Source organism: Rhamphochromis sp. 'chilingali' (assembly GCF_963969265.1).
Source record: "Rhamphochromis sp. 'chilingali' genome assembly, chromosome: 15".
NCBI classification, from domain to species: Eukaryota; Metazoa; Chordata; class Actinopteri; order Cichliformes; family Cichlidae; genus Rhamphochromis; species Rhamphochromis sp. 'chilingali'.
Genome location: NC_137942.1, coordinates 13,390,791 through 13,418,662, shown reverse-complemented (window position 1 = coordinate 13,418,662; position 27,872 = coordinate 13,390,791). Strand labels below are relative to the sequence as shown.

At 44.8% G+C, this 27,872-nt stretch overlaps 1 protein-coding gene across 9 annotated transcripts in view; it reads right to left on the bottom strand.

Annotated features, from left to right (window-relative positions):
• The window catches only part of bahcc1a (BAH domain and coiled-coil containing 1a), a 62,006-nt gene that overhangs the window by 7,925 nt on the left and 26,209 nt on the right, over positions 1-27,872 (bottom strand). For 3 of the 9 annotated variants that reach the window (XM_080905353.1, XM_080905355.1, XM_080905354.1), the window contains exons 3-23: positions 24,670-24,852; positions 18,546-18,671; positions 16,036-18,393; positions 15,050-15,164; positions 14,749-14,948; positions 14,381-14,542; positions 12,616-12,890; positions 11,974-12,319; positions 10,186-11,130; positions 8,665-8,834; positions 8,371-8,507; positions 8,055-8,171; positions 5,570-5,681; positions 4,992-5,226; positions 4,680-4,853; positions 3,239-3,412; positions 2,837-3,126; positions 2,596-2,676; positions 1,629-1,752; positions 1,398-1,512; positions 844-919 (exon numbers count right to left, since the gene is read on the bottom strand). In XM_080905353.1, coding sequence (XP_080761479.1) covers positions 844-919; positions 1,398-1,512; positions 1,629-1,752; positions 2,596-2,676; positions 2,837-3,126; positions 3,239-3,412; positions 4,680-4,853; positions 4,992-5,226; positions 5,570-5,681; positions 8,055-8,171; positions 8,371-8,507; positions 8,665-8,834; positions 10,186-11,130; positions 11,974-12,319; positions 12,616-12,890; positions 14,381-14,542; positions 14,749-14,948; positions 15,050-15,164; positions 16,036-18,393; positions 18,546-18,671; positions 24,670-24,852 — 6,515 coding nt within the window. The remainder of the gene's footprint in view (positions 1-843; positions 920-1,397; positions 1,513-1,628; positions 1,753-2,595; positions 2,677-2,836; positions 3,127-3,238; positions 3,413-4,679; positions 4,854-4,991; positions 5,227-5,569; positions 5,682-8,054; positions 8,172-8,370; positions 8,508-8,664; positions 8,835-10,185; positions 11,131-11,973; positions 12,320-12,615; positions 12,891-14,380; positions 14,543-14,748; positions 14,949-15,049; positions 15,165-16,035; positions 18,394-18,545; positions 18,672-24,669; positions 24,853-27,872) is intronic. The other 6 variants (XM_080905361.1, XM_080905360.1, XM_080905359.1 and 3 more) reach the window with 6 other exon arrangements.

The following is a 27,872-nucleotide window of genomic DNA, read 5'->3' as shown; positions in this document are numbered from 1 at the left end:
AAAAGAATTTTAAGTGAGCTATGAGCACAACAGCATTTAGGATGAAGTCACTGCAAAGTTACAATGGCCTCTTAACAGCTGCAAACCACAATCGTGCCAGTTAAACTCTGCTCTACTTTTCAGCTCTCCTCGTCTTAGGAATATTCCTTTTGAGCAAGCATAATGTCCTGTGCCCTGTTTGGCAATAATGAAGTCAGTTTCAGGAGATGTGGGTACGACAGCTCTGCTTTGAGTGACCCAGTTGTTATTAGTACAAAGAGACCTGCATGAACAAATCTGTCCCACTATAGCAAACAGTATGAAGCTATTGTGAATACAGAGAAGGTAAAGAACCAGCCAAGGTATTGAAGCGGTTAAATAAATGAAATGGCAATATTACAATAGCTCTGTAACCCAACATTTGCTTCACAACAGGTCTTCATACACATATAGTGTATTTGTTAATTTCAGCCTTTAAACAGCTCTTATTTTGGCAGTAAAGGGGACGTAATGTACGCATCATGTCCTATTTAATCTCCAAACCGTGAATGGATCCTGGTTTTGGTGGGATTATTCAGCCCACACAAAGAGCTTAGTTTAACAGACATTCAAAGATACTCACACACATAAACCTAAAGATCCTGCCCATCTGTTCATATTCACTTAAGTTTAGATGCTCTCAATGACCCCTGAGAGGAAACAAGGGAAGTTGAAAGAGAGAAAGCGAAATGACTAAAAGAGGCTAAAGAAAAGCTGGAAGGCAATGTGGAAAAAAGTGCAAAGAAAGAATATATTGTCGTGGCCAAAGATGAGACATGGCTTTCTTTTAACAAAGAGTGTTTAGGTGCAACAAGGTGAACTTACAGCTTCTTGTAGCAGTTGCTCCAATGAATAGATTCTTGGGCGGTTTCCTCTTTCACCGTCAATAACAACACTAAAGCTAGAGGGAGGCACAGCAGAGAGAAATAAGATGAAGCTATTTTCAGATGCTTGTATTATGCTTGCCTGGCTCCCATGTCATGTGTTACTCCCACTCTACTGTTGTTATAGCATCTCTTTGCTGCCTGCACCAGAGGAGCTGTATTGATACTCAGAGCCTAGTATGGAATAATGTGACGTTTGTTAAGTAAGAAGCATGAAATTATTGATAACTTCTATGACGAGCATGCAAAAATCCTTTTTATTATCAACATGGCTCTGACAGCTATAATAACCTTCTGTAGACGCCCTTTTTTGCCATACCTCAGCTTCTGCTTAGAAATGCCACTTCGACAAAGTTTACTTCAGGTTAACATTGACCAAAAGGTCAGACTAAAGTTTTTAGGATATAATTTGAAAGCTAACATCCTTGAGTTAAATTAAGACTAACATTAAAAAAAGTGTTGTGTATATTTAAAAAAAAAAAACAGTTCACTTACATGTCTGGTAGCTCCAGAGTGTGGACCCTGGCAGCATATAGAAGCTCATCCTCCTTGGAAATCAGCACCTTCAGGCCATCGGTTAACAGCTCTTTGGTCAGGACACAGTTTGGAACTGCATAAGAAAGAGCAAACAATGTATCCTGGTTAAAATTTGTAATGGTGAAAGTAACCATTCTATCTGCTACTTAAAACACTATTAAAAAAAAGATATAAAATTTTATCTCAGACCTTCAGGGTTTTTGCGCGAATGGCTGCTGTGCTCCTCTTCCTCTGAGAAGCTGCTACCATCCATCTGAAAACCCTCATCAGCGGCGAAGCTCTCCAACAAACGACTCACTGCTCGTCCCTTTGGCTATACAGAACATATCAGAAGGGATGAAAGGAAGCATAAATGACTGTGAAGATGAATAAATAATAAATGTGGAGATAGTGTGATAAGATATTGTTTATAATGCTTTTCAAACTAGCAGTTAACCACAGGGGACAAAACCTGTACCATTACCTATCTGCACTCATTTTACTTGTTTTTTCCCTCCCTCATAACACATAGTCTTCTCCGCAGAGTTTAATCAGCAGGAGGCTGAGCTATGCAAAACATGCTGAATGCGTATAGTAGTTCCACAATAATGTGTTGGAAAGTAAGGCTACGTTCACACTGCAGGCAAAAGTGCATCTAATCCCATTTTTTTGACCCTATGTGACCCATCATGGTATGACAGTGTGAACGGCACAAATTCGATATCTTCAAATCCGATCTGGGTCACTTTCGTATGTGGTACTGAATCCGATACATATCCGATGTTTTAGAAAGCGACTGCTGTTTGAACGGTCATGTCGCATTAAATCCGTCTTTTACGTCACTGACACAAGACAGACGCCAATTATCAGCGCCGGAGAAGACATCGCGAACGCTTCCTGGCCATCCAGTGTAGATGTCAGTGAAACTGTTGGGAAGACAATGTTGGAGAAACGTGAACATTTTATTTGTACTGAAATATCTGCAGATTCTGACAGAAATCTGCAACTATCCTTTGAAGCACCGCTCCACATTTTATTTGTAGTGTGAACAAGCAGACAAAAAAATCGGATTTGATCAAAAAATCGGAATTGAGCATTAAAACCTGCAGTGTGAACGTAGCCTAAGATATGACCAGAATTGAAAGCTAGTGTTTGTTTGCTGTTCGCCTGCTGGTACCTGTTGGTCTTTGCTCCTTTGTCCCCTGCTTCCATCTTCGCCCTGCAAAGATGAGCCCCCAATTGGCCAGCAACTTCTCCTCTGGTAAAGTGAGAGAAGAGGAATTATTGCCACAGCAAGGGCACATGAAGATATACCATATGCAAAGTTTGTACTTCAGTTTTGTTGTGTCATATCTTCAGTATATGTGGTTTAATAAAATTGGTTGATCAAAATTTCGATTGGAAAATTTTTTTTTTACCTTGTTAATTGCTCCTCTCAACATGGTGCTCTTGCGGGTTGCCCGCTTCAGCCTCTCACTTGTGGTGGGAAAGGTAGCTAGTCCCATGCTCCTCCTGTAGCGGTTGCCTCTGGTCCCAAGACTGCCCCACCGAGGTTCCTTAGACCTGGGCCCACATGTTTTTCTTGCTACTTCAGGCTGCCGATCTTGGTGGTCTTGGTGATTTTTAACTGCTGTGGTCATGCCCATCCTAGAGTTGGACTTCTTCCTGATTTTGACTTCCCCCTCTGCACCAGACAGACTCTGGGATCCTGTATGGTTTGATTACAGAAGGACATTTAGACTGAGCTAACAATACAAAGGAGGACAAATGTAAAACAGATGCTTCTTGAATTATCAATTATTTTCAAAGGGCAGTCTTACCATAAAGCTCCTGCCTTTGTTTTTTGTTCCAGGCTTTCTGGTTGGCTTCCAGTTTTACAACAGACGATGGACTAGGCCCAATCATGGAGGAGCTTAAAGTGACATCTCTAGAGGGTTGGACTTTGTAATCTTGAACTTCATCAGTATCACAACTGCCTTCCTCTTCTTCATCTTCTAGCAGATTTAGGAAACAATAAAACATATATTCAGTAAAGGCATGAAAAAAAAACTTAGCTTATCCAATCCATCTCCCCACGTCATTACCAACCAGTAAAGTTCTTTAACTCACTCCCAATCAATCCACAGACACTTCATTAGCATTAAAGTAAATAGTTTAACGGTTTATAGGAAAGATATATGAACTGCTTTGCTTCAGTGGTATTTCCTGGTGTGAACCCACATGCTACTGAGAATGTGTGTGCTAGGGAGAGTATGAGGGAGTTTTTATGTTTGTCACTGCAGTTTTTTTTCTTTGCAGCGGCTCTTTGACCTGGTATGCGGGTCTCCAGGGGTGTGCAAAACTCTCACAGCCAGGTGTCTATAGTTGTGTGTCTGTGTCCAGCCCAGACCAGCCAACAGAGCTGACCACTGAGCTGTTGAATGTAAATGCACATCTCTGCCAAGACATACATCCCAATCTTTCTTCACTCGCCCATCAAAATGGATTGGTTTTCAATTTTTTTTTTTTTTAGAAATTAGCAAAAGGCAATATAGATTTAAAGGAGCTTTTGGATCATAGACTGACTCAGTACATTAGCTGTACTTGTCAGATATGCATTTTTATTTTATTTGTAGAAATTTGTAGAAATGTTTCAAAAAATCCCTGTCATATTTTCATAGCTAGCTATTTAGATATCTAAAGGTAACTTTCAATTTTGGTATTCAATTTTATCTATATAGCAAAAATTCACAATTGGCGGTGCCTTAAGGCATTTTATATTGTAGATAAAGACCCTGTGATATTAGACAGAAACCCCAACAATCATGAGCAAGCACTTGGTGACGGTAGGAAGGAAAAGCTCCCTTTTAACAGGAAGAACTCTCTAGCAGAACCACCCTAAGGGAGGGGAAGCCATCCACCGCAACCGGTTGGGGGGTGACGGCAAAGAGAAGCGAGCAGTGAGAGAAAGACAGGACAAAAGACACACTATGGGAGAAAGAGCCAGAGTTGAATAATTATGAATGATTAAATATAGCAGTGGTGTATAAACACAGAGAGAGCAAAAAGAGATGAGTGAAGAAGAAATGCTCAGTGTGCCCAGCAACCTGGGTCTACTGCAGCCTATGTTTTAGGGATGTTTCAGGGTCACCCGATTCAACCCTAACTATCAGCTTCATCAAAACAGAAAGTTTTAATCCTAATCTTAAAAGTAGAGTGTTTGTCTCCTTAATCATTAACTTGACTTAACTACGTCTCCAGGCTCAGTATTTACTGTCCCACCTTGATCAGAGGAGTCGCTCTCTGCAGGCGAGCTTTCTTCCTCCTCCATTGCTTCGTGCCTTTGGCCACGGTGAACCTTTGTTCTGTGCTGGCTCAGGGTGGTCGATCCCTTTTTACGTCCACAACGCACCAGTCCGGTCCAGCTCTCTTGGTGGACACTGTCCCCACTGGCTGCTGAAAAAGTTTAAGAAATAAATCACTGCTTAACTCTAAGGGTAACTGCTGATGGGGGGAAAAACAACAATACTCTGCACAGTAAAACTAAAAACAGGAGGAACAAGCACAATCAGTGCAATGATTGCCACTATCTACCTGTATCGCTTTGTCCCCCAGACTCTCGCCTGGAGTCTGCTTTGCTTGTGCCCTGGCTTCTGTGTCCATGCTTAAGGTTGGAGCTGCAGAGTGAAATTTCCTTGTCCCTCGAGCCTGTCCCTGAGAGATTCTTTTTAACCTGGGCCTTTTGCTTGAGCTGAACCACATCTCCAGCCAGCTTGGAGTTGAGCATGCTGTGAAGACTGCTTTTTCTGCAGCTCTGTGCTTTTACCTGCTGCAACAGAAAGACAGATGAGACTGGTGAAAACCAGTTACACTCCTTACAGAAGCCACAAAAGCATCACAATGACATCATCATGACATCATCATCTCCTCTGACATTGTGAAGAGAGCCCTTGTTTTCTCAAGAATAGAGAATTAAAAAAGCAATTGGAGAAGCTCTAACAAGACAGACATTTATATGGAGAGCAGAGGATCAGGATGAACTCCTGAGGGTAGCGCCTAATTAGAAATGGGATGCAACAAAGGGATATATCAAATGCAACGAAACAAAGAGCGGCTTCTTTTATTTCTGGCTATGTGTGGGACAGAAGGGAGTAGGACAAGGGGACCCTGACCTGTGTGCTGCTGAGTCGCTCAAAGCCTCGACTGGACAGCCTCTTCTTCCTTCGCTGGCTTTCTCCGCCCCCTCCCAGGTCGTCAGGCAAACCAAGCCCTGCCCCCATCGATCTGCAAGGGGAAAAAAAAGAAGGGAGTTGAGTCACCTCTCTCTGGGATCTGGTAACTTTCCCTTTTCTGTCAAGTGAGCCGAATGACAAAAAGGACAAGAAGAGTCCAGTGTCTGAGACACCCACTTGAAAATTAATCTCTAACAAGAAAACTGGGATTGTTTGAGGGCAATTTGGTGCTTCTTCTAGGGAGAATGTTTGTCCCCTGTAAAGCACTACTGCACAGCTTTGAAGGATACCGTGAATGGTTAGAAGGCACTGGAATTTGAATGTGGTCATATTGTATTCAGTGAGTATCATGCCTCTCTGGTTGCTTTTTCATATCACTGTGGCACACACTTTCCCCTATGCTGAGCAGCATCACAGGCCAACCACTCCAAATGCCCTTGAATTTCCCCCTGGAAGACTGCCCGTAGACCACACCGAAATGAGCCAGACCATGCTCAAACAAAAGATTAACTTCCTCTCTCCTAGCATGCATACAACCTCGGAAACCATTCCATTCCAATGACTAAATCTGACGTAGATAAGTAAAATACTGCGCATTTGTTCTGCTTCCATATTGGTGCAGAAACTGTTTTTAAAGTAAAGAACCATGTGCTGTTTTTTTTTTGCATGTTTGTTTTGATGTCATTTATCAGCAGCATGCGAATTCACAGTGCCCATGAAGGTGCTGATTGTGTGTAAATCTCATAATTCCAGCATGCACCTGCAAGACTCAAGAAGAATGAAAGCAATTGTCAGGCAGTGGGACTCTCTGCCCACTGACTGACAGGAGAGTGACAGAGGTGCCAGTGGAGTGTGAGTTGTCCCCGTGAGGCAGATCCCACCACGGCTTGCTTTCCGCTGCTGACAAACACAATGTGACAGAGTCCCTCCCATTTATGGTGGAGGGGGCTGGTGGAGCTGAGTGTACAGTGACTAATTAAACAGAATTGATTATCAGGGTTTGCTGGCAAGCAGGAGTTCTCTCTAGCATACAACCCCGTCCAACCCCAAATCAAAGCGACACCACAAAGGACCCCAATGCTCTACCCACAGGAATAACATAAGCGTGCACAGAAACAAACAATGCCTGCTTCAGTGCTCATAAGCACACTGCTGCATCCATCTCTAACTAAACAGATGCATAAAATTTGCAAGTTGGAAGGCTTGATCACGAGGCCTGAATGTATCTCCCACTCAAACACTACCACACACACGCACCCCCGGTGGTTAAAGCAAAGTAGGGAAAAAGATACTGAAAGGCTGGGTGGGCTATCCACTGACCCACTGACCCACTAACCCCCATCAGCACAAAAGCATCAGCGTTTTGTAGCGGCATGACTGGCAGGTGCAGGACAGCGCTTTTATAGAACCCTGCCACATAACGCAACATGGGGCTAAACAGTCCTCAGTCTGCTTGCTTGTTTCTCATTCACAAGTATCACGTCATTCTCTTTTGGGTTGTGCACACATCACAAACAAAAGGGTGTACACCCTGGGAGCTTTTAAGAAAAATAAAGTGTCTTGGCTGTGATTCAATTTAAAGTACAACAAAAAGACAGACTTCAGTTTACTCTTCTGTGAGACTGTAACCCCATATCTGCTCCCACTTTCCCTCCACTGCACTTCACTTGAGGGCCCAGGCCTTATATTTGGGTGTCATTGTCACTCAGCATTAGCATCTGATCAGCACGGGCCCTAGTGAGGGGGGTGCAAGAGGATACGGGTGGAAGAAGAGTGGCAAGTGACATTGCAAAGGGGCAGCTGTGGACAGTTGTCCAGAAACTGAAGTGAGAAAAGAAGGATTAAGATGGACAGAGAGGGAATGCTGCGAGGTAATATTTAGTGCCCAAAGGCATTCTGAGCCTAGATGCCGGGGATAACTGAAGCCTGAGAGTAAACCTTTTACCAACCCCTCCAACACAACTTCCAAACAGGAAAGGCATCCCTATTTTTACAATGTTGATTTAAAAAAACATTCTCCTGCTCGTTTCTGCTAATTTTTCCTCTTTCGTCATATTCCTCAAACACATACACGGACAAACATATACATGGACTCAAAAAGTCAGCTTAACTCTTATTGCCTTGCGAATCAGACGTGCACAATTCAGCCCGGTAAAGTTGAATGTTTTTATTTATATATATATTAACCCTGAATGAGTATTCTGTAGGACACAGCTGACACAGACTGCCCCGTTACGCAATTAATAACACCAATGTTGATTAGAGTAGAAGAGGTTTGATTCGACTTCCTAGAATAGTTCAGTGGTTCTCCTGTTTCCTGCTTATGCCAATGAGAGGCAGCGCCTGTATGGCAGTGATACAGAGGGGCTTATCATGCATGACTGGACTACAGCCAGCTAGCGGAGATGGGCTAACTGATACTCACTTGACTTTTCTTTGGCCCTCGGATGAGGACACTGGACCTGTGGTGAGGGTGGGTTTCCGCTTCCTCGGCCGCCCCGGTCCTCGCCGTGCTGGGCTGCGAGGTGTTTCTTCCTTCCTGCTGGCACATGCAGATGTAAACACACATGCAGCCGGTCGAGCTTTAAGACGCTACCTATATCTAAACTCTGAAGGTTCTAAAGCACTAAAAGAAATCCATTTTGAAACTATAAGTGAATGAAATACGTTTATGTTTTTACTACTTTGGAACGGACCGATTGGGAATCGGCACAGGTAAAGGAGGACCGCGCCATACTCACTGATGATCATGCTTCCTCTGAAGTTTGGCAAGCTCCTTCTGCTTCTCTTTATAACGACGTTGTAACTCAGCCAATTTCACACGCATTGCAAGCTCAGGACCATCCATTGTTTCCATGCTAACTTTAGCTGGGCACACCTGAACAACACGCATAATTAGTGGTTATGTAACATGTAACAAAAGCAATCAAGGAACATTTTAAGTACAACTTCATTAGTTACTATTTGTTTGAAACATCGTTAGAATTCTGGGAACATTTTGAAGCGTCAAGAAGGGCACACTTTTATAGCCTTACTGGTTCATTGCGAGGTGTCCAGGTGCATTTCCTTCGTAAATTGAGGATCCTGCGGGCTGGAAATTGTCGCTCAGAACTCGCGCTGCTGCTTTCCTCGGAGCCCAGCTCCAGCGCACGGGCCGTGGCCAGGGTAGCAAGGCTTTGGAGGTCAAACATGAGTAGTTCCTCCTCTGTTTACAGAAGGGGGGGGGGGGGGGGGGAAGGGTTCATATTGCATCTATACATTTTCGATTCAGATGCCACAGTGGACAGAGCTTATTTACTTAACATTTGTGAAAGGAAACTCATGTCAAAGTGAGAGAGAAAGATGGGTCTTTTTGTTTTTGTTTTGTTTTGTTTTCTGCAGAAATTTGAGCAGATTAGGACAGTATGAGAAATCAGCAGCATATCTTTTCAGAGGTCACATTATTTTGGACTCACCATATGCTGATATCTCACAGACCATCTGGACTGAGCTTTTCCTATGTAGCCTATCTGCTTATGACACTGAGTAGTCTATCTGCCATTAATGGTCTGAGCCACAAGCTGAATAGCAGATTGTAGCCTAGTCACAAGGAAAATGACATTTTGTTTGTAAGAGTAACACAGTCTTACATCTTAACATGAATAAATAAAAATATACTGAATCGTCTTACTAACCATAGTTGTGACTCTAAATCGACATTTGCTACTTGCCTGAGCTGTCAACAATATCGCATATCGAAGACATCACTGACTCTGGAATCAGATGATACCCTTTTTAAAGAACCATCTTTTGGGAGCAGTTAAATGCATTAGGATGCTGTGGTAAACACAAAACATCCTTTTGCATGAATAAAAAAAAACAAAAACGCATGGTACTTTGAAAAACAAGGAAGCTTTTAAAGCCACTTTAAAACAATGGGGTCTAATTAGCCAGGCAATGCTCCAGGGTGCTGAAAACAATGACTGCTTTTGTGATTACACACCAACTTTCAGTATGAAGTGTTATGTTAGTGAGAGAATGAAACAAACTGGTGTCTCTCCTTTAAGTTTAACTCTGTGTATTTGCAGTTGTGCGTGTTTGGGTGCGCGCGCATGAGTGTATCAAACAGCTGCAGGATGGAGAGACACAGACGGTTCCCTGAGGAGAGCTCGAAGGGAGCGTGAGTGAGAGAGGAAGGTGTACACCCTTCACTAGTAGTTCAGCCCTGTCCTCCTGCTTTTTCTCCCTCTCCTGAGGCCCTGCATCATTAGAACAGCCTTTTAGGAAATAAAAGTGGCTTTAACATGCCAAAGAAGAGCAACGGCAAGCAAGCATGTAGACAGCCTCTCTGGGGATGTGTTAGAATTCACAAGAGGCTCATGAGACCGGCAGGAAGAGAGGACTATCTGGGAGGGAGCACAGAGCGATGAGGCTAGGCCTGAGGGGGAGTGGGAGTTTGTCTCAATGGACATAGAGGAAAAGGAGAGTAAACTATGAGAGAAGTGCATTCTGTTGATGTGAGTGTTGCTGTGTGAATGTGAATGTGTTAGAGTCATGGAGGAGCCACTGTTTCTCACCCTGGCTTTTTCCACAAGTGCGCTTTTGCTGCTGCAGCTCCAGATCCGCTAGTTCACTCAGAAGCTCGATACCCTGGTGTGGGTTGCATTGCGATGGGGCAACTGATGGTGTACTATATGAGAACAAGGGAAATGGAGGCACATCTGTACAGAACGCAGCAGCAATCAGCAGCTCCAGACTCCAGTAGCAGGGCACAACAGGTTTTGGGGCCACAGCAAAAGATTCCTCGCTTGGGCTAGGGGCAGAAGCTGAGGCCGGGGAAAGACACACAGAATCCACTGAGGCATCATTAGAGGTTATCTTGTTGTCGTGCTGCTGCTCACTGTCCTCTGCGCACTCATTAGGCGGGGACTGTGACTCAGGAGAAGCAGGATCAAGCTCGATGATGGTGGGCAGCTCTGGCTCTTGCTCTCCAGGCATGCTGACCTTTTGAGCATACTCCACCTGAATCTCCCCACCCGTCATCTCATCATCCTCCTCTTCTTCCAAGGTAATGACAGCGTCTTGCCTGTCAGGTTCTTCTGTTGAAATGGAGACTGGGCAGGAAGGAGCCTCACACACAGTACTCTCAACAGGTGGACAAACCAGCACCTCTCCTGCAGTTTGTCCCTGCTCCTCTGGTTGCTCCTCCTCTCTGTGGACATAGTTAGCTTCTGTCACGGCTGTTATTTCCACCTCATCCCTCTGCTCCAGAACTCCATCAACCACTCTGTTTTCCTCTTCATGCGCCACTTCCTTGAGTGGGAGTGGCTCTGGAAGGGGTCTGACTACCACTTGACAGTCTAACTCATCCCCTAGGCTGGCCAGAGACTGGGGAGCATGCTCAGCAGGCTCCACTTGGACTGCGTCCAGGTCAGCTGGCTCAGCCAGCTGAACACCCTGAGGTGACGGTCCGCTCCTGTAGTCCATCGCAATAGCAGGGTATGTGTATCCAGGAGGCAAGTCTATAGATGAAAAGAATATTTATTAATTTAATATTTAACAATTGTCTATTTATTCCAAAAATTCTGATAAACCATCCTCCCAAAAAAACCCACATATTATGATTCCTTAATAGAAAGCACTGTTTTTGTGATGCGGATGTGTTACAGATGACCAATCATACCCATGATAAACGAAACTCTCTTGCTAACTAGGTTCCATGGAGTGAAAAAGCAGGGCAAGGAAATGAAAAAGCACTTTCCCTTGATCCCCCAACCTTAGGAAGTTACCACAAGTAACTGTGTGTGTGCGTGTTATTTAAAGTGGACAAGACCTTTAGTTTATCAGAGAAACTGACACAATTCCTCTGGCTTGCGGGAGCCGTTAGCCAGACATTAATAATGATGAAGATAGTTTCAGGCGTGTGGGGGTGGAGGAGATGTAAAGGCCGCTACTAAGGTATTTCTCAATCATTACCAAGGTAACAGTTCTGGAAAGTCCCAGCACAGCCGGCAGCCATTTTCTTCACCGTTTATTCAATCAGAGGCTTTGCCAAAAGAGCTACCCACACATATTACCGCAACACCAGCAGAAAAAAATGGGGTCACTGAACAGTGACAACTCCAGTTATAAATCGGTATGATGCACAGGATTTGACTATATGTTAGAACAGTTTTCTGTTCTCTTTCTGGTTTTCTACATGACTCTGTTATTATACCTGATTAGTGTGAGTATGTTATCTCACAAGCGCTAATTTGATGATTATTGTTTGTACAAAAACCACTGTGCACACTGCTTCAAAGACAGTTTGAAAACTTTTACGCACAGTTTTTGCATTTTTTTTCTAGACACTTCTTTGCACTTACCAGGCTCCAGAGACCCTGGGTATTCCTGTGGAGGCTGCCCCTCTCCCGTCTTGTCTTCGGATTCAGGAGCCTTTAACATTTGAGGTGGAGCAGGGCTAATGGCAGGTGAATGAGGTACTGCTGCAACAGGGCTAGGAGCGGGGCAGGGTGTTGAAGGAGTGCTTTTGGGATGTTGTCGCAGCGAAGGGGACTGACAACAAGGGGACAGGTGAGTGGTGCAGGTCCCAGGGGGTGAGGTGTTTCTCTGCGGTGGGTTGTAAGAGTAAGCTTTGGCAGGTTTAGATGTTCTTGGCTCTGAAATGAGTTCTTCCAGTTCAACTGAGGGCTCGTCTGCTCTCTTCTGTATCTGTGGCATTAATACAAAATTATTGCATATCTAAATTTAGTGAACAAGTGATTTTATGCATTAACCAAATAGTACATTTATTGCAATCTGGTTGACAGCCAATGCTACTTGCTTTTCTGTATTCGGGAATACACTTTTTTTCCCCTGTAGGAAAGTTGGCATATCCTTCAAAGAATATTATGCAAATTGAAAATAGACTCAAAAGTCACGGGATCCATGACTCGCTTACGCTTCGCTGCATTGCCTGCACTTTTGCATGTATTAATCTCCCTTGCGTATTTTGACTCTGCAATCACCTGTGCATTGTGAGCGGGTTGGTGCTGCATGTTCATGGCATGTGCAGCTCTGTGCTGCTGTGGCTGCTGCTGCTGCTGAGGTTGAGACTGCAGTTGTGATTGCTGCGACTGGTGACTCTGATGCTGATGCTGAAGCTGTTGATGCTGCTGGAGAGCGTACAGCTCCTGTTGCCGTAGAAACTGGGATCGGGAGTACACAGCAGGATGTTGCATGTGGGAGGGTGGGCCCCGGGCGCCGTACACAGGGGGCCACAGCCCTGGCTGCTCCATCACATCTAATGAGAAAAAAAAAAAAAGGAGAAATGTGATGGAGGGGGCTACCTTAGAACAAAAACACATGCATACACGTACACACACACACACACACTCTACATCACTTTTCTTTGGGCTCATACGCATTGACAGTAGGCACGACTCACTAGAATACATTAGCAAACAGAGAACAGTTGTGTTCTCCATATTTATCATTATGTGCCTCCCACACAACTATTTCAAAACACTGAAACCATTATGGATCATTTAAAGAATCATTGTATTCACATTTATAGCAACAACATGTATCCTTTAAGGAAAAAAAGATTTTTGACTTCACAGAACAACATCTCCCCAGGCAGAAACAATCCCACACTCTCCTCCGCTCTGAACAAAAAGCTGTCTCTTAAGAACTGCTTTGAGAATTTTGGAATGCTGGAAAAAGACGTTATGAAAATGATGAAATGTGAACAGAATATAATGGTCATAGGTTGATTAGAGGTCAAAATGCTGTGCTGGAAATGCATGTTTTTCTCGTCAGAGCATTCGTCTTGGCCTTTATGCCAAAAAGTCCCACCTTCCCGGCCAAACCACAGTAGGGGTTCTGCAAAAGGGCCCAGCAGTAAGCCTGGTTCCCATGTGTGTGGGTGTACAACCTGTCTCATTATGTGGATTTAAGGACACGCACAACTCCATATGGGTGATCTACAATGACAGAGGTGCCTTTTGGAAAGTACTAAGACCACACTATATAGAACTACATAATGAGCGTCTTCATAATATCTGTATTAGCACTGTGCTACACACTCCACATTAGCGGTTTTATTATCCAAATGAATTTGATCTTTCAGCTCCTTTTGCAAGACACACTAAGAATTTCGCCACATAAAATCGGATATGAAAATATTTCCTGTGGGAAAGTTTCTGTGGATGCACTTCCCTTCTCAGCTGAAACTCCTGTGGCGCGCAGAAGGAAACATATCGTCAAAGACTGGGAGCCAATTAAATTTCACAGTCTGTTCACTGAATACGCATCTACAATGACTCTGGTGAAGTGATTTTCACCTCATTCACTTCCTCTTCCTCTGCTGTGGTATTGTAGGGGCAAAATAGCTTTGTATGAGCATCCTGAACTACTGAGAGTGCCACTGTTGCCAGGCCAAGCAGTTGGCATGTAGCAATTATCATAAGATTGCAAACTTATCTTAGCCCAAAGTAATATTAACAGTGAAATAACTCGTTTTAGTTTCACAGAACATAAGCTAAATTTGGTGCATTTCTGCTGCTTGTGTTGTATTTATTTGGATTCCCATTAGCATCGGCCTTAGCCCTTAGCTTCTCTTCCTGTCAGTCCTCATTCATCCATACACACACAGTTAACAATCACAAAAACATAAGCATAATAACAAACAAGCTTTTCTTATTTTTACTCTTTGTATACAGATACTGTACCAGTGGAGTTTGCTGTGCTTTGTAGATCGATTAGATTAACATATAAAATGCCATGGCTTACCCAGGTGATGGGTCGCAGGATGGGTGGGAGGCTCGGAGGGCAAGACCACCAGTTGGGCAGAGGGGTCTTGAGGCAGAGGCAGGACTGGCTGCAGAGGGCCTGGCATGGCTGCAGAGAAAGCTGGTGGCAGATTCTGGTGTAGGGTTGTATGACCTATACCTGCTTTATAAAGAAATTAAATTACAGAATTCCATATAAACAAAAGAACTTTAAATATATGTATCAGCTGATCAAATCAATTCTAAACGTCTTTGTTTTGGCCTTTTTTTCAATAAACAAAAAAAAGCTGGACTATATGTCTTTATAACACATGAATAAACATAAACATAACCATAACAATAAAATCCTGCCATCAGAAAGCGTCTTACCATAAGAATGTCCCGTCATCCAGAGAGATGGGCTTCCAGTTCTTGGCATCCAATGATGGTGAGCAGAATGTGCAGCAGGATCTCCCAACTGGCCAGACTGGAGGGACGTCCCGCCCGGGACCATGAGATGAGAGGCAAGGTCTCCGTGACAGCTGCTGGAAGGGTGGATCCTTGCAAATTCCACCCTCTCTTTGTTATCCCTGACATCAGAATGACATAAAGATAAAGAAATACAAATTAGAATGTTTCTGTAAAGATTTTAATTTATTAAGTATTGAACAACACCTTTAAAAATACATACCTGATATATGCATCCCTCTCCCTGTCCAAGCAAGTGAGACCTATTTGTTCCTCACTCAGCCTCTTCCTGTCTTCCTCAGTGGTGGGATCTGACAGATACATGGAGCGGGGCTGCCCTGTGAGGCAAACATCAACTTTCACCATTGTGGATCACAGTGAGAACAAAATCCCAAGTCTCTCGCCACTTGTCAGAACCGTGCCGCAAGTTGCAAATGAATACATTTTGAGTATTAAATGCTTTTGTATTGGCAGAATTCATGCTAAAACCATATAGTGCACAGTATTGACATATTACTGTCTTATTTGGAAAGAAAAATAACTTGCTTCATAATATAATAACACATTCAGATATTTATGAAATAAAATTGAAACTTGATGTAGGTCAATTTTGTCCAAAGTTGTTTTGTTTTTTTAATATTGTATTTTTTTGTATATCTATTTATTTCCATTTATATACTGTTGTTCTCAGAGCGAGGCTTAGAAATCTTATATTAATTACTTTTTATCTTGGCAACTCTAAATGGACTCAGACTTGACATCTGTAAACATCATGGTTGATGCCTGTTTGACTCACTAATGTTTGATTAAGGGCAACTAGAAAGTTAAAGAGGGGAAAACCAAGTTAAAATCAGCAAGGCATTGTTTGGGACTGCTGCAGAGGAAATTTATATTTAAACCCATAAGTATTAAACTCCATTCATAGAATTAGCTATGCCTATATTATCCTGTAATGGATCATGGGGACTGGAGCGTATACCTGATGGCAATGAGTGTGAGAATTATACCATTCTGGATTTTTACTGCATTCAGCAAAGGGTATCACCACAAAATCAATATTTTTCTGGCTTTTTATCCGCTTAAAAATGTGCTTTTTCCTGTTTGTTTATTTTCTATATGGCTGTTTCTCTGTTTGCAGCGATATTGTTGGCAAGTTACAGATAAAGAAATATAAGGCCTTCTCACAAGCCAGTGACCTGGATTGCTTACCTTTCACAGACGGATGGACCCTGCCCTGTCGGCTGTTCGGATGATTTTCAGCTGAACGACAAGGTGGTTCCCTCTGTCTGGCCACCGCCACCGCTATTCCTACTGGCGGCTGCCGCACCTCACTTTCACCATGACCTGGCTCCCCCATTTCCCTGCTCCGCCCGTTATAATCAGGACGCTCACTGTCATTAGCCGTACCCTTCCTGGAAGGCAGAGTCTGTTTGTTGCCCTGCAGGGCACAGCTCCCCCCAGATGGACCTGATTTGAGATTTCCTAACCCCCCAAATGGATTCTTTTGGGAGACGAGCAGTGGTTGTTGCTGGTTGCTGTACTTTAGTAAGCTTTTCATTGCACTGCTCTCTCCCTGAGTTGGACCCTGGGGATCAGGTTGCTGCTGTGGTTGCTGCTGTTGCTGGCTGAGGGGAGGTGCGGTGGGGGGCTGTGGAGGAGGGAGGCTTATTCCCGGCTGCTGCTGCTGCTGCTGTTGTTGTTGCTGCTGCTGCTGCTGTTGTTGTTGTTGCTGCTGCTGCTGCTGTTGTTGCTGCTGCTGCTGCTGAGAGTGTTGCCCACCAGTGCTCCCCAACTCCATATATGACTTCCTCTGCTCCTCCTCAGGTTGCGACATGTGGTGAGGAGGCCTCATATTCCAGGGTGGCACTGGGGGCTGCTGGTGGTGGTGCTGCTGCCCACTGCTGTTGCTGTAACCATAAGGAGACATGTCCATCTTTCTTTTAAGCTCCTGACTATTCCCCTGGTTCAACTCAGTGGGTGTCTCTGGGCCAGGTCGGCCATGCTGCTGGTGGCGAATCCTGGCTACCTTTTGGCCGTCTCTCTGTAAAGAGCAGCTACCTCCGGGACCACTGTGTTGTGTTCCACTGTGCTGCCCCATGTTTTTACTTCCAAGTGGGGAAGAGTTTGGCGGGGGTCCGGGATGGGAACAGTCTCGATAAGGAGAAGTGTTTACAGAATGAGGGACCGAGTGCCCTGCCTTGGGTCCCTGGGGCAGCGAGGGTCTGAACACATCCATTTCCACACCACTGTTGATACACTCAGCACTCCGCGATCGCACTACTTGATGCTGCTGTTGAGAATGTGGTGGTTGTTGCTGGGGAGGTGGAGGAAGCTGTGAGGACTGAAGGTGTTGATGGTGGGATTGCATCCAGTCTGGAGCCTTCTCTGTCTTTCTGTATGGGTGCTGCTGCTGCTGCTGTTGTTGCTGTTGTTGTTTTCTGTGCCAATTACTGTGGTGCCCACCGCCACCATTCTTTTCGATTGTCTTGTCCTTGGCATTGCTGCCTCCTCCTCCACTACCCACACCCTGGCAGTCAGGGTTATTAAGCTGGAATGGCCCATTAGATTTATCGCCTACGTCTGCCACAGATGGCACAAATGTAGGCCCTGTGACTTTAGGTTCTCGCCCCACATTGACTGGCCCCCTCTCGTGCGAGGCAGGGTTGGCTAGAGGAGCAGGTGGCGGTGGGCAGAAAAACTCTGGATGGTGGTGTGTGTGGTGGGAATGATGTGGGTGGCTGGGGTGGAGCTGAAGACAGTGGAAGCCCCCTGGATGGGGATGTGTATGGGGGTGAGCATGAGGATGTGGATGGGCCCCTCCAGTAGCAGAACTCATATGTAAGGGTGGGGGTACAGAGTAGGGCAGAGAGTGGTGAAGTGGTGCCTGACCCCTTTCCAAACAGTCTGAAGGTTGTTCACTGATCCTCATTTCCCCACTTACCCCCTCTTTGGTGCAGCGGCCACTGCCACTAGTCCCCAAATGTCTGTTCTGGCTGCTCCCCCCACCACCCATAACCCGAAGGGTTGTGTCCTCACCGCCACAGCTGGACATGGACACCTTAGCCCCTGCTCCAGTTCCTGGATCTCCATTTTGCATCTTGCTATTGTGCAAACAGGCACTGAGGGGCTTGCTCATACTTTGAGGGTGCTCTTTACTGTACATCGTGAGCGACGCCTTATGCCTCTCCAGGGCCCGGCTGTTTACCTCCTCCAGGGGCAGCGGGTGCTGAGGATAGTGCGGGTGCTGCTGATGAGTGTGAGAATGGTGGTGGTGTGTTGGCTGGGGTGGCTGGTGAGCGTGGTGCTGCTGCTGTTGTTGCTGCTGCTGCTGTCTTTCCTTAGCCTCTTGTTTACCACTGGATCTCTCCTTGTCCTTGACATTTACCACTCCTCTTTCCACAGACCCCTCTTTAAGACCCTTATGTATGCCTGTGCCTACCCCTTGATCTCTGTCTCTGCTGCAGGACCCCTGAGTGTGTCCTGAACCTGCCCGAGACATTGGTGGCAGACTATGATTGGCTGAGATGAGAGGTGGCTGGGATGGGAGACCTCGAAGGTAGAAGTTCTCTATAAAATAGAAAAAAGAAGACAAATTAGTCACGGAAAGAAAAAAAAAGCATGCTCTCAGTATTGCACAGACAACAGCACCAGACTATACCGCTTCCATTTGAATTCATATTATTTCCGTGTGATAAAATTTTAATAGTCTCACGTCCCACCTTTTTGTGTGTCATAGAAACGGTGTTGCCCATAGAGAACTCCACTGTTGGCATGGTGATCCAAGTGGCTCATAGGAAGGAACGTGTGGGCCAGACTCCCTGAGAATCGAGGATACCCTGGACCTGCTAAGATATCAGAGAGGGAGAGAGTTGATAAGAAAGGATAACAACCACAGAGATGCAGTTATCCAGTGTAATCCTTCAGGTCCAATGCAGCTGGTGGTGTTCATACGCAAATAAGTGCTGGCTGTGCCTCACATGTTTGCCTTTCCTGCTGGAGTTTAGAATGAAAACAATAACAGACAAGCCTGGGGATTTCTGTAATATATGAAATTTGTCTTTGAAACATATGGTGCTTTCTTTAACTCACTCTTAGAAGTGGCAGCCGCACCTTGAACCATCTGAATGGGGTGATAAGGATGGATTTGAAGCTTGTGTTTGCAATGAACAGAGAGCTGGGCGGCTAACCTTTACTGACCTACATCAGAGGTAAGAGGTCATCGGGATGTTGGGCCTGTAAGCTAGTACACCTGGGCTTATTACACCAAGCCCATCTGGAGGACGTTTACGCCACAACCAAACAAAAAGCTCATTTTGCAACGGGACACTGGAAAACACAAAGGACTTTGAGTGTAGAGGAGAGAAAAGATGGACTGAGATGAAAGCCCATCGCAATATCAATACAAAAAAAAAAAAAAAAGCATCTCTATGACAACCCACTTTCACTGCATTTGAGTAACTATAGCATCTAAACACATCAATGTGAATTAAATTAGCCTATCTATGCTACCGTGTAATTAATCATTTCACCCAACCAACGGAATAAAATCGAGGTACTGTAAAGGACACACAAAAAATGTCCAATAATGCGATGATGTTGCTTAGTGACAGCAGCGCTATAGCGTAATTTTAGTTTAATACTTTAAAAAAGCATGATTAAATCCAAGTCATCAGTCTACATACAAGTTAAAGAAATAACTAAGGAAAATAAAAAGACTATATATATATTTATATACACACACACACACCGTCACATGAGTGAACCACTTTTGTTGAAATGGAAAACCAAAAAAGACAGAGACACACTTTTTTGTTTCTTTTTTAATTCATAGGACAGACGGGTCTATCAGCCCACTGTCATAAAGTAAAATTTAAGTGATTAATTTCTCTTCAGCTCAACTATTAGACCCATCTGTCGCTGTAGCTTTACTTTCCAGTGCAGCTCATGGATGGCGTAAAAAGGATACGGGCCGAAAGAGAGGAAAAAATTTTTGGAAAACGTGCGACCTGATCCCAGAAAGCGCAGATGCACTTTATTCGGCCATGTGTTTTTGTACACACATGGTTTTTACAGCAGCTATGAGTGTTGAATGTCTCACTTTCTGCCGGTGGATCAATGGGGCCCGGTCCCAGCTCTGGGGAGGGAGGAGTGTTGTGGTGGGCTTAATGACCTCTTCTCAGTGCGGCCTCTGCATCCTCCCATCTTAATTAATGAAATACACAGAGGAGGCAAACAGCCCTGCAATAACACAGGAGGTGCTGCTTTCTGAGGAGGGCAAAGGGGTGATAATTACATACCCTCACTTTTCCCTTTTCCCGTTTTTCACCTATGTTTCTACCTTGTTTTTTTTCCCTTCCCATCCCCCCTCTTTTGTCTCTGTCTCCTCCTTTGCTGTCATGATTAATAAGAACGCAAAATTATGCCAATTCATTTACAGCTTTGGGGGGGGGGGGGGGGGGGGGGGGGGAGCTTTGTTTAAGCAAGTCATTTTTTCCTTTGATTTCAGGAGAGGGAAAAGCAGAGAGCTGTTTGCCAGTCTTTATCCAAGCTGGGAGAGGGTCTTTTTTTTTTTTTTCTGCGGCAGCATGTTGTTTGTGAGCGTGACGATTGATGGCGTAATCCCTTTTCACAGTGTGGTCTGGCTGTGCCCGATAATGCCAGCCTTCTCAGTTTCAGCATGCTCTCCACTGGGGCAGCAAGAGGGGGACTGCTGGGCACGGCGGAGCTCATTCAGCCATTAATCTGGCCAGGACAAGGGAAGCTGCTACTTCTGCTGCCGCTGCCGATGCTGCTGCAGGCGACGTGAGCAGGGTCTTAGTGCAGTCTGCTGACTGCACAGCAACCTCGCTCTCCTTCGCTCCCTCCGCACACTCACACATAAACACGCCAGCATCAGCAAGTGAATAGCAGAGGGGAGTTCACAGCGCATGCCCTCCTTTCCACCAGCAGAGCAGGGGTGAGAGGCAGAACAAACAGAGCTGCATCCCAAGGAGGGATTTCTAGAAGTTCTGAAGGTATTTCTCGCAACATGGTGGGTTGAGAGAAGCAGGCCAACAGGGAGGACAAAGAAGGGGGTTAGATATAGAACAGCACCTAGAGGCAGAGGAGAATTATTCCTGCTGCTTTAGAGGCGGTTTCTCACTAGCACAATACCAGTCCTCTTACACCTTCTCTGAAGACATTCAGTTACTGATAAGGCTTTCACCACTTTTGATAGAAGAAAAAAATAACATAAATGAAAATTCTATTTTCTCCAGGGAGGTGGCTGTAACGCATCAGAGACGAGGAGATAGAAGGACGGAGAGAGAGAGAGCACGCCACAGGAAGACCGAGAGGAGAGGAGGAGCAGCCTGAGCTGCCTGTCAGGTCCGCTAATTGAGAAAAAAGTGACAGAACCATCAAGACACAGAAAGGGAGGAGAAGAGGAGAGGAGACGAGAGATGTTTGGCGGAGGAGGGGCAGTGCTGTGGTGGATCTCTTCAGGTTTGACTAATTGAAAGGAAGGGATGCAGACTGGCACAGGAGAGAGAGAGGGAGAGGGAGAGAGAGAATGAAAGAAGCAGGAGTAAGGAAGAGGAGAGGCGGGGGGTGCAGCTTAAATCCTACAAAAGGAAAAGCAAGCAACTGCTCACAGAAGGAAAGATGGACAACTGAAGATAGGCTTGGAAAGGCGTATCAAACAGAAGTGGATTAGACAGGTGTGTGCAGGCAACTCTGTGTGTGCGTGCACGCGTGTGTTTATATGTGTGGACAAAGATATGAGACTGCGATTATTTTTGGCATAACTTAAGAAGTCATTTGGACCCTGGCCAGCTGGCCTCGGGACTGCGAGGAGTCGGCAGGTTTTCTTTTTATTCTTTACCCACTCCCCACCCTTTTTTCTCCTCTTTTGGTCATTTTTATTTATTTATTTATTTTTTTCATTTTTCCACTCAGTCGATTCAGTGGGGTTTATTCAAACAGTCCCAGATATGAAAATAAATCTTTCAAAAGCTCGGTGGGCCTAATTTATTTTAACAGGTGTTGTGAAAACATTTTACATTTACTGAAACATTCACTACACTGCATCTGCCCCTATTTTTGTGTCCCCCCACCGCCGACCCACCCTTCTTCTTGCATCCGTAGCCGTATACTAAGACTCCGTCTCTGTGACAGTGAGCTCACAGCACTGCTCAGCTCAGCAAAGGAAAAAAAACAGACAATTCCTTGTGGTAACATACAATGGCTGCTGCTGTAGCTGGCAAGAAGAGATTCTGAAACAAAAACTTCCTTTAATCTCTGTTAACTCCTCTGACGTCATGAAAGCCACTAATGATTTGGGTCTTGTTGCTGTGACCTTACAGAAATATCCTAGAATTTGTTAGACTGGCTGTACACTTTCCTTTTCCCAAAACAATAAATCTTTAACCAAAAGTCAACAAAAGACTGTTGTGTTAAAAAAGAAAAAAAAAATGCCTTTGCCAAAGTTATCCTTACCGCCAGTGTCATTTAAAGGAGCCTAAACTGACAGGAAAGCACGTCCAGACTACTGCCCATGCCAGGGCAGCTGAAGTTGAGAGACCTTTTTTTCCCTCTTATTTTAGCCAACCTGAGAAACTGAGGTTGAAAGTTTGCGATGGGATATTTTGTTACTTTAGTAGCCAAAGTAGGGGCGTTTCCATGGATATGTTTAGGGTCAATGCATAAGGTTAAAATATTCAAATTTTTGTAACAGCCCGCATAATCAGTAAAAGAAGTGTAATGCTGGTACATCTGGGTGCTGAAACCTTGAAAGAATGCTGCATTTCTGAACATTTTTGCTGTTTTCTCCGGGCTTAATGGAGCAAAAATAATATCCATCTTACATTTTATGTGGCTTTTCTTTATCACCAACTCATTTCAAATGCCCGCAAAACTTATTATATTGAAAAGAGGAATTAATTCTTAATTCACTCACCAAATAGGAGTAATAAAAAATAAATGTGATTAGCCTGCTCCATATAGCCACAGTCCATTGTTTATCCCCACTAAGTGACTAGTTAGCAAGCAAAGGAGATAATTGTTCTCATCTGCTTGTTACGTGCTAGATTTCGGGCTTTTAATCTGCAGAAAAATGTGTCAGAGGAATAGCGGAAACAAAGACGTTCCGCGCAATGACAGGTATATGCCAGAAACGTGCGAATCGTAAAATCGTTTTCGAATACAAATTTGAACTGCTTTGCTTAGATATGCATGCAAGCAGCCACTTTAAAAACAGAGAAAAAGAAGAAGAAGAAAAAAAAATAAAAACACAGCACTTCTTTGAGGTTACAAGCGAAACACTAATGCACCGACACAAGCACAAGTCAATGCCTGCTCTGATGCTGGTGGGGTTCTGCTGACACCCGGAGAGAGAAGGCGAGAGTCTGGGTAATTGTGCCGCTCATTTTGATGACTTGCTTTTTATGCAAAACAGGAAAAAGACAATATGCAATTATCTTGAGGAGGGAACAGCTGAATGTGGTTGATGAACAGTCTGGATTCAATCATGCTCTTAGTGCGTTATATGCAATTAAACTGCAATAGAGATAATGGCCTCCATTGCCAACTGAGTAATAATCCCAGTCATAATCACCTCCATTACTTTTATTAGGCTTGGCATTATCTTCATCACTCTTAATATTATTTTACTTTTCCACAAGAAGAAAGTGTTTGACAATGAAATCTAGAAAGTATAAGATAAAGGAAACACTGATGCTTACAAAATGAGTTTGGAGGGAAATGTCTGAGATTGGGCTGACGCCGGAGCTAATATTTTGGAGAAGTCTAGAGTTTAATCTGGTGTAGCATCTGTCCACTGAGTCAGCGGCCTGGTGCCCGGGGCATCAGAGCAAGGAAGTTGCTGGGAGATATCATATGACTTAACAATCTTCATGACAATACAGCATCTCAGCTGTAATCCACTTAATCATCCCTGGACACATAACATGCAGGTGGGGTGCCGCTGATGAGTGACCACGAATTTCAAAAAAAAAAAAGAGAGAAAAGAAACACTTCCCACTGGTCTCCCCACCAATAACATCTGGGCTATTCTTAGATAATAAATATATTATAACCGGGGGCTGAAATAACAAGAGTCCATCCAGGATTGTGATTCACCAGGTAATTTTAGGTGGCCATCACAGTGCGTAATTAGCAAGATGTAAATCTGAAGGTGAAGACACAGAAAAGCTGACCTTACGTTAATATATTAATAAGATGATTTGTCTTGTGTTTATCTGTCACCCCAATTAATTCCTGAAACACCCAACTTCATTAATCCCTCAGCTTTATCGTTATCTGACTTCCTGGCTGTATGGAGACAGAATATGAGGTGTTGAAGTTGGTTTGTGAGTGTATGTGCGTGTGTGTCGAGTAAGGGTTTAGTAATTCTGATTGGTGGGAACCTTTTTAAGACTGTGATGGAGACACCGGCTGAAAGCTCTGCAATCACTGCAACTTTTTTTTTTTTACTGGCACACAGTCGCATGTGCTGCTTCAGATGGCCCTGAGTGACATTCCTGCTGACATGAATCGAATACCGCAAGATTCTGTGGCTGAACTTTTAACCCTGTGTCTGTATCCAGAAAACCGTGGCACAGTGCTCTATCCCAAACATGCTGGGTGTGGGCCTATTTTAGTGCATAAATAAAAGGGTTGGAGCCCAGACGATTATAAGCCATACTTTGGTGCAAACCTAGCGCGACACAAAAATATACAATATCAGAGTAACAATACACCGTGCAAAGCTGCCTCCAATAATGCCAGGACATAAATATCACCTCATCCAGATGGTGCGGTCAGATGAGGGGCTGTGTGTTTGTGTACATGTGTGATTTGAGGTACCTTCATGCGAATGGGGAAACCAGATTTGCGAGGCGCTCGAGTGGGGTCCGCCACGGAAGGAGGGCGAAGAGGGCGAGGAGGGCGGCCGGGAGGGATGAGACGGGTGGGAAGGAGGGGAACCCAGACTACTGGCCAGAAAGGTCCCCATGAAGGAGGCAGAAGAATTGCCCATCAATCCACTGCCTGCATTCCCACAGGAACAAAAGGTAAGGAGAGAGAAGAATGGTTAGAATTGGGAGTGTGTGTACACTGGGACAGTGAGTGTGACTAAAAAGGAAAAACAACAAGAATAGCTTTGCATCTCAGTGTGAGGCCCACTCATATATACATATTTTTCTTCTCTTTTTTTGGTAGAATCATTAAGCCAGGCAAATGTGATTGCTGCTCTCGGGAGAGGCTGAATGAGTGAGAGAGCGTATGTGTGTGACAGAGAGAAAGTGTGAGACTCTCCTCCCCCTCACTGTCAGCAGAGTCCTCTTCCCTCGTCTTCTCTCCCCTCACACCACCTCTCCCCATGGGCAGACAGAGGTCTCATCTCACAGCTGAGTACACACTTTCTCAGGCTCTCTCCCTCTCGCTCTCACACACTTTTGCTCCTGCTCCCCAGTGTCCCTTTCTCAATTTCTCTCCCTCCCTCCATTATCTTGTGCTCTCCATCTCTCACTTTCATGCCCTCAATCTCTTTTATTGCTTTGCTCCATTTCACCTCCTCTCTGTCTGGTTTTCTTTCAGTCTTGCTTTTTCTCTGCGTGACGCTGACAATCCCGTGCTCTTCTTTCTTCTCTGGTTCCATTTCGGTGTTTTACTCCTTTCTCCTTCCTCCTGCTTTGTTACAAAAGCTGTCTTCACTCTTCTCGTCCCCTCCTCTGTCCCATTTTGATGTGCAGAAATACACCATGCCTCTTCCAAATCCTCATTGTCTCTTCCTTCCCTCCCTCTTTCCCTGTTTCTAGCATTGCTTTGCTTTGTTCTTTACCATAATAATGGCACCAGCAGAGCAATCTGTCCCTGGCTGGCTGAACTGTGTGTTTAACAAGACTATGATGAGTAATTGACCATTTGTAGCAACGCCCGTATGACTGGGGGCTGATTGTCTATTATGCATTGCTGGGCAAGCTGGAGAAAACACACTGATTAACCACTGCTTAAATTGCATTCCCATTACGCGCCCGCCAGTGCACTTGAGCGAGGGGCCCGGGTGCCCAGCTCTTTGCGCATTCATTTCCCCCAAGTCACACCACCGTGAAGTCTCATGCATATGTATGAAGTTGCCTGTATGAGAGCACACATGCAGATACATGCTCAGACACACATTAGTGTATCGTATATCGCGCACACCAAAACACGGGGAGAGCGACACAGTAGAAATTCATTATGAGCCTCTTATGACAAGCTGATCTCCCAAGGAATGCTGAGTGATTTGATTTTCTTGGAGCATGAATCAGTCCAAACATGCATCGATCCTTTTTTTTTTCTTTTTCTGGGAGTGTGAGAACAATTGTGTGGGAGCCTTAATCAGCCAGCCAGTGAGTGAGCACATCCTCTGGGCAGACAGCAGGGATAAACCCATCAGGCTGCTTCTCGCTTTTGCACCGAATAGCCTATGGCTCATAGGCCAGAGCACAGAAGCATGCAGAGGCGTGCGCGCACAAACACACAACACGTACAAAAGCACCTCTGTCACACTTGGTACCACCGCCCCAGACAGGTGGAAATCCCCCACGATCCCCAACCTTACAGCGCCCTGCCTCGAAAAACTACCTTACAACCAATCCTGCGTGTGTGTGTGTGTTTGTGCGCATGTGGATGCAGCGACACTCTTGGAGGTCTCTGAAATTTGATCACAGAAAGAAATGAAGCCAAAGTGTGTTGTGATTCATTTCTCTTTTGCTGTAGATTATCTGGATTATCAGGTTATCTTAGTCTAAGCCTGTAAAATTGGGCTGGAGGTTTTTATTTAGATCCACTTCTAATAACAAAACATTGGAACAAAATAATGAGACTACATCTCCTAAATCACATGGTAGCAAAAATCTTCTATTTAATCAGATTTCAATTGTCTATAGCAACATTTCACATGTTGATGGGAGACACTGTCAAGTAGCCTGGTCACATGCTACACTATCCATGCTGTTCTCCTTTTGCTCTGTATCAGTCCCCATTCCCCTCTGCTGCCACCTCCTATCACTTGGTCCCTGTGGAGGGCTCCTGGCACGGTTCTGCGGAGTTCAGAGTGGGTGTCGGGGGCCAGTGGAGGTGGGGGGTGGGTGGGTGGATTATGGCCAGCATGCTCACCAGGCACACATCCAACCTTCATCATCCAGACACGTCGGGCTCCTGTATGTCACCGCCCTCCATGCTGCACACTCATTGCCCCCCTCCCCTCTTCTGCCTGTCGCCCCCAGGAACCCCAGCTTTCCTCAGTGCCTCCGGCTCACATAAATCAGCTAATCCTCCTGCATTATTAACAGCCTTGCCTCAGAGTGAGAGAGGGAGAAAGGGTGAGAGAGACATAGAGTGACAGAGAGAGGCTGCAAAGCCCCTCTTAACGCAGTGAGGAGAGAGCCTCTGCCAGAAAGACAAGGAAAGGAGAAGGACAATACATTAAAAAGGGGATGTGTAGATGTCGGGCAAGGAGATCTTTGAAGTTTAAGCCTGTGTTCAGGGAGAAAGGGATTGAATGAAAACCTCAGAAGGGTCTTGGATCAAATCAAACCACAAGCCCTTCCCACAGCACAACCAAATCAGACCTTCCAGTGGTCCAGTTTGGCCATGGCATCTTCACTTGGTGAAGGACTGATGTAAACTGTAGCAGGTGAGAGTTAGTGGTTGGCAGACTCCTCAACCTGTCAATCACACTAAATAACCTCTCCCTTAGTGTTATAGTTGCCTCCTACTGAAAGTATGCTGTGCATGACGCCACACAAATTCCTGCTTCTTTTTTTTTTCTTCAAATTTTCATACTCTTGTTTAGAAAACACAAACTCCACTCACGCTGCGTTAATACAATGCCCTCCCTGAACCCATTTAAATCCTAATGAATCAGAGGTGTCGGTGAGAAAGCACATAGGTTATAAAAGTGGGCTGGTTTTTCACCTTTCTTTCACTTCGGATGCCAACTAAAGCAGTGCAGAACAAGTGGAATAAAAGTCTGAGCCATGACGGCACCACTGCTCGACTTACTATTACAGTTTTAGTGGTGT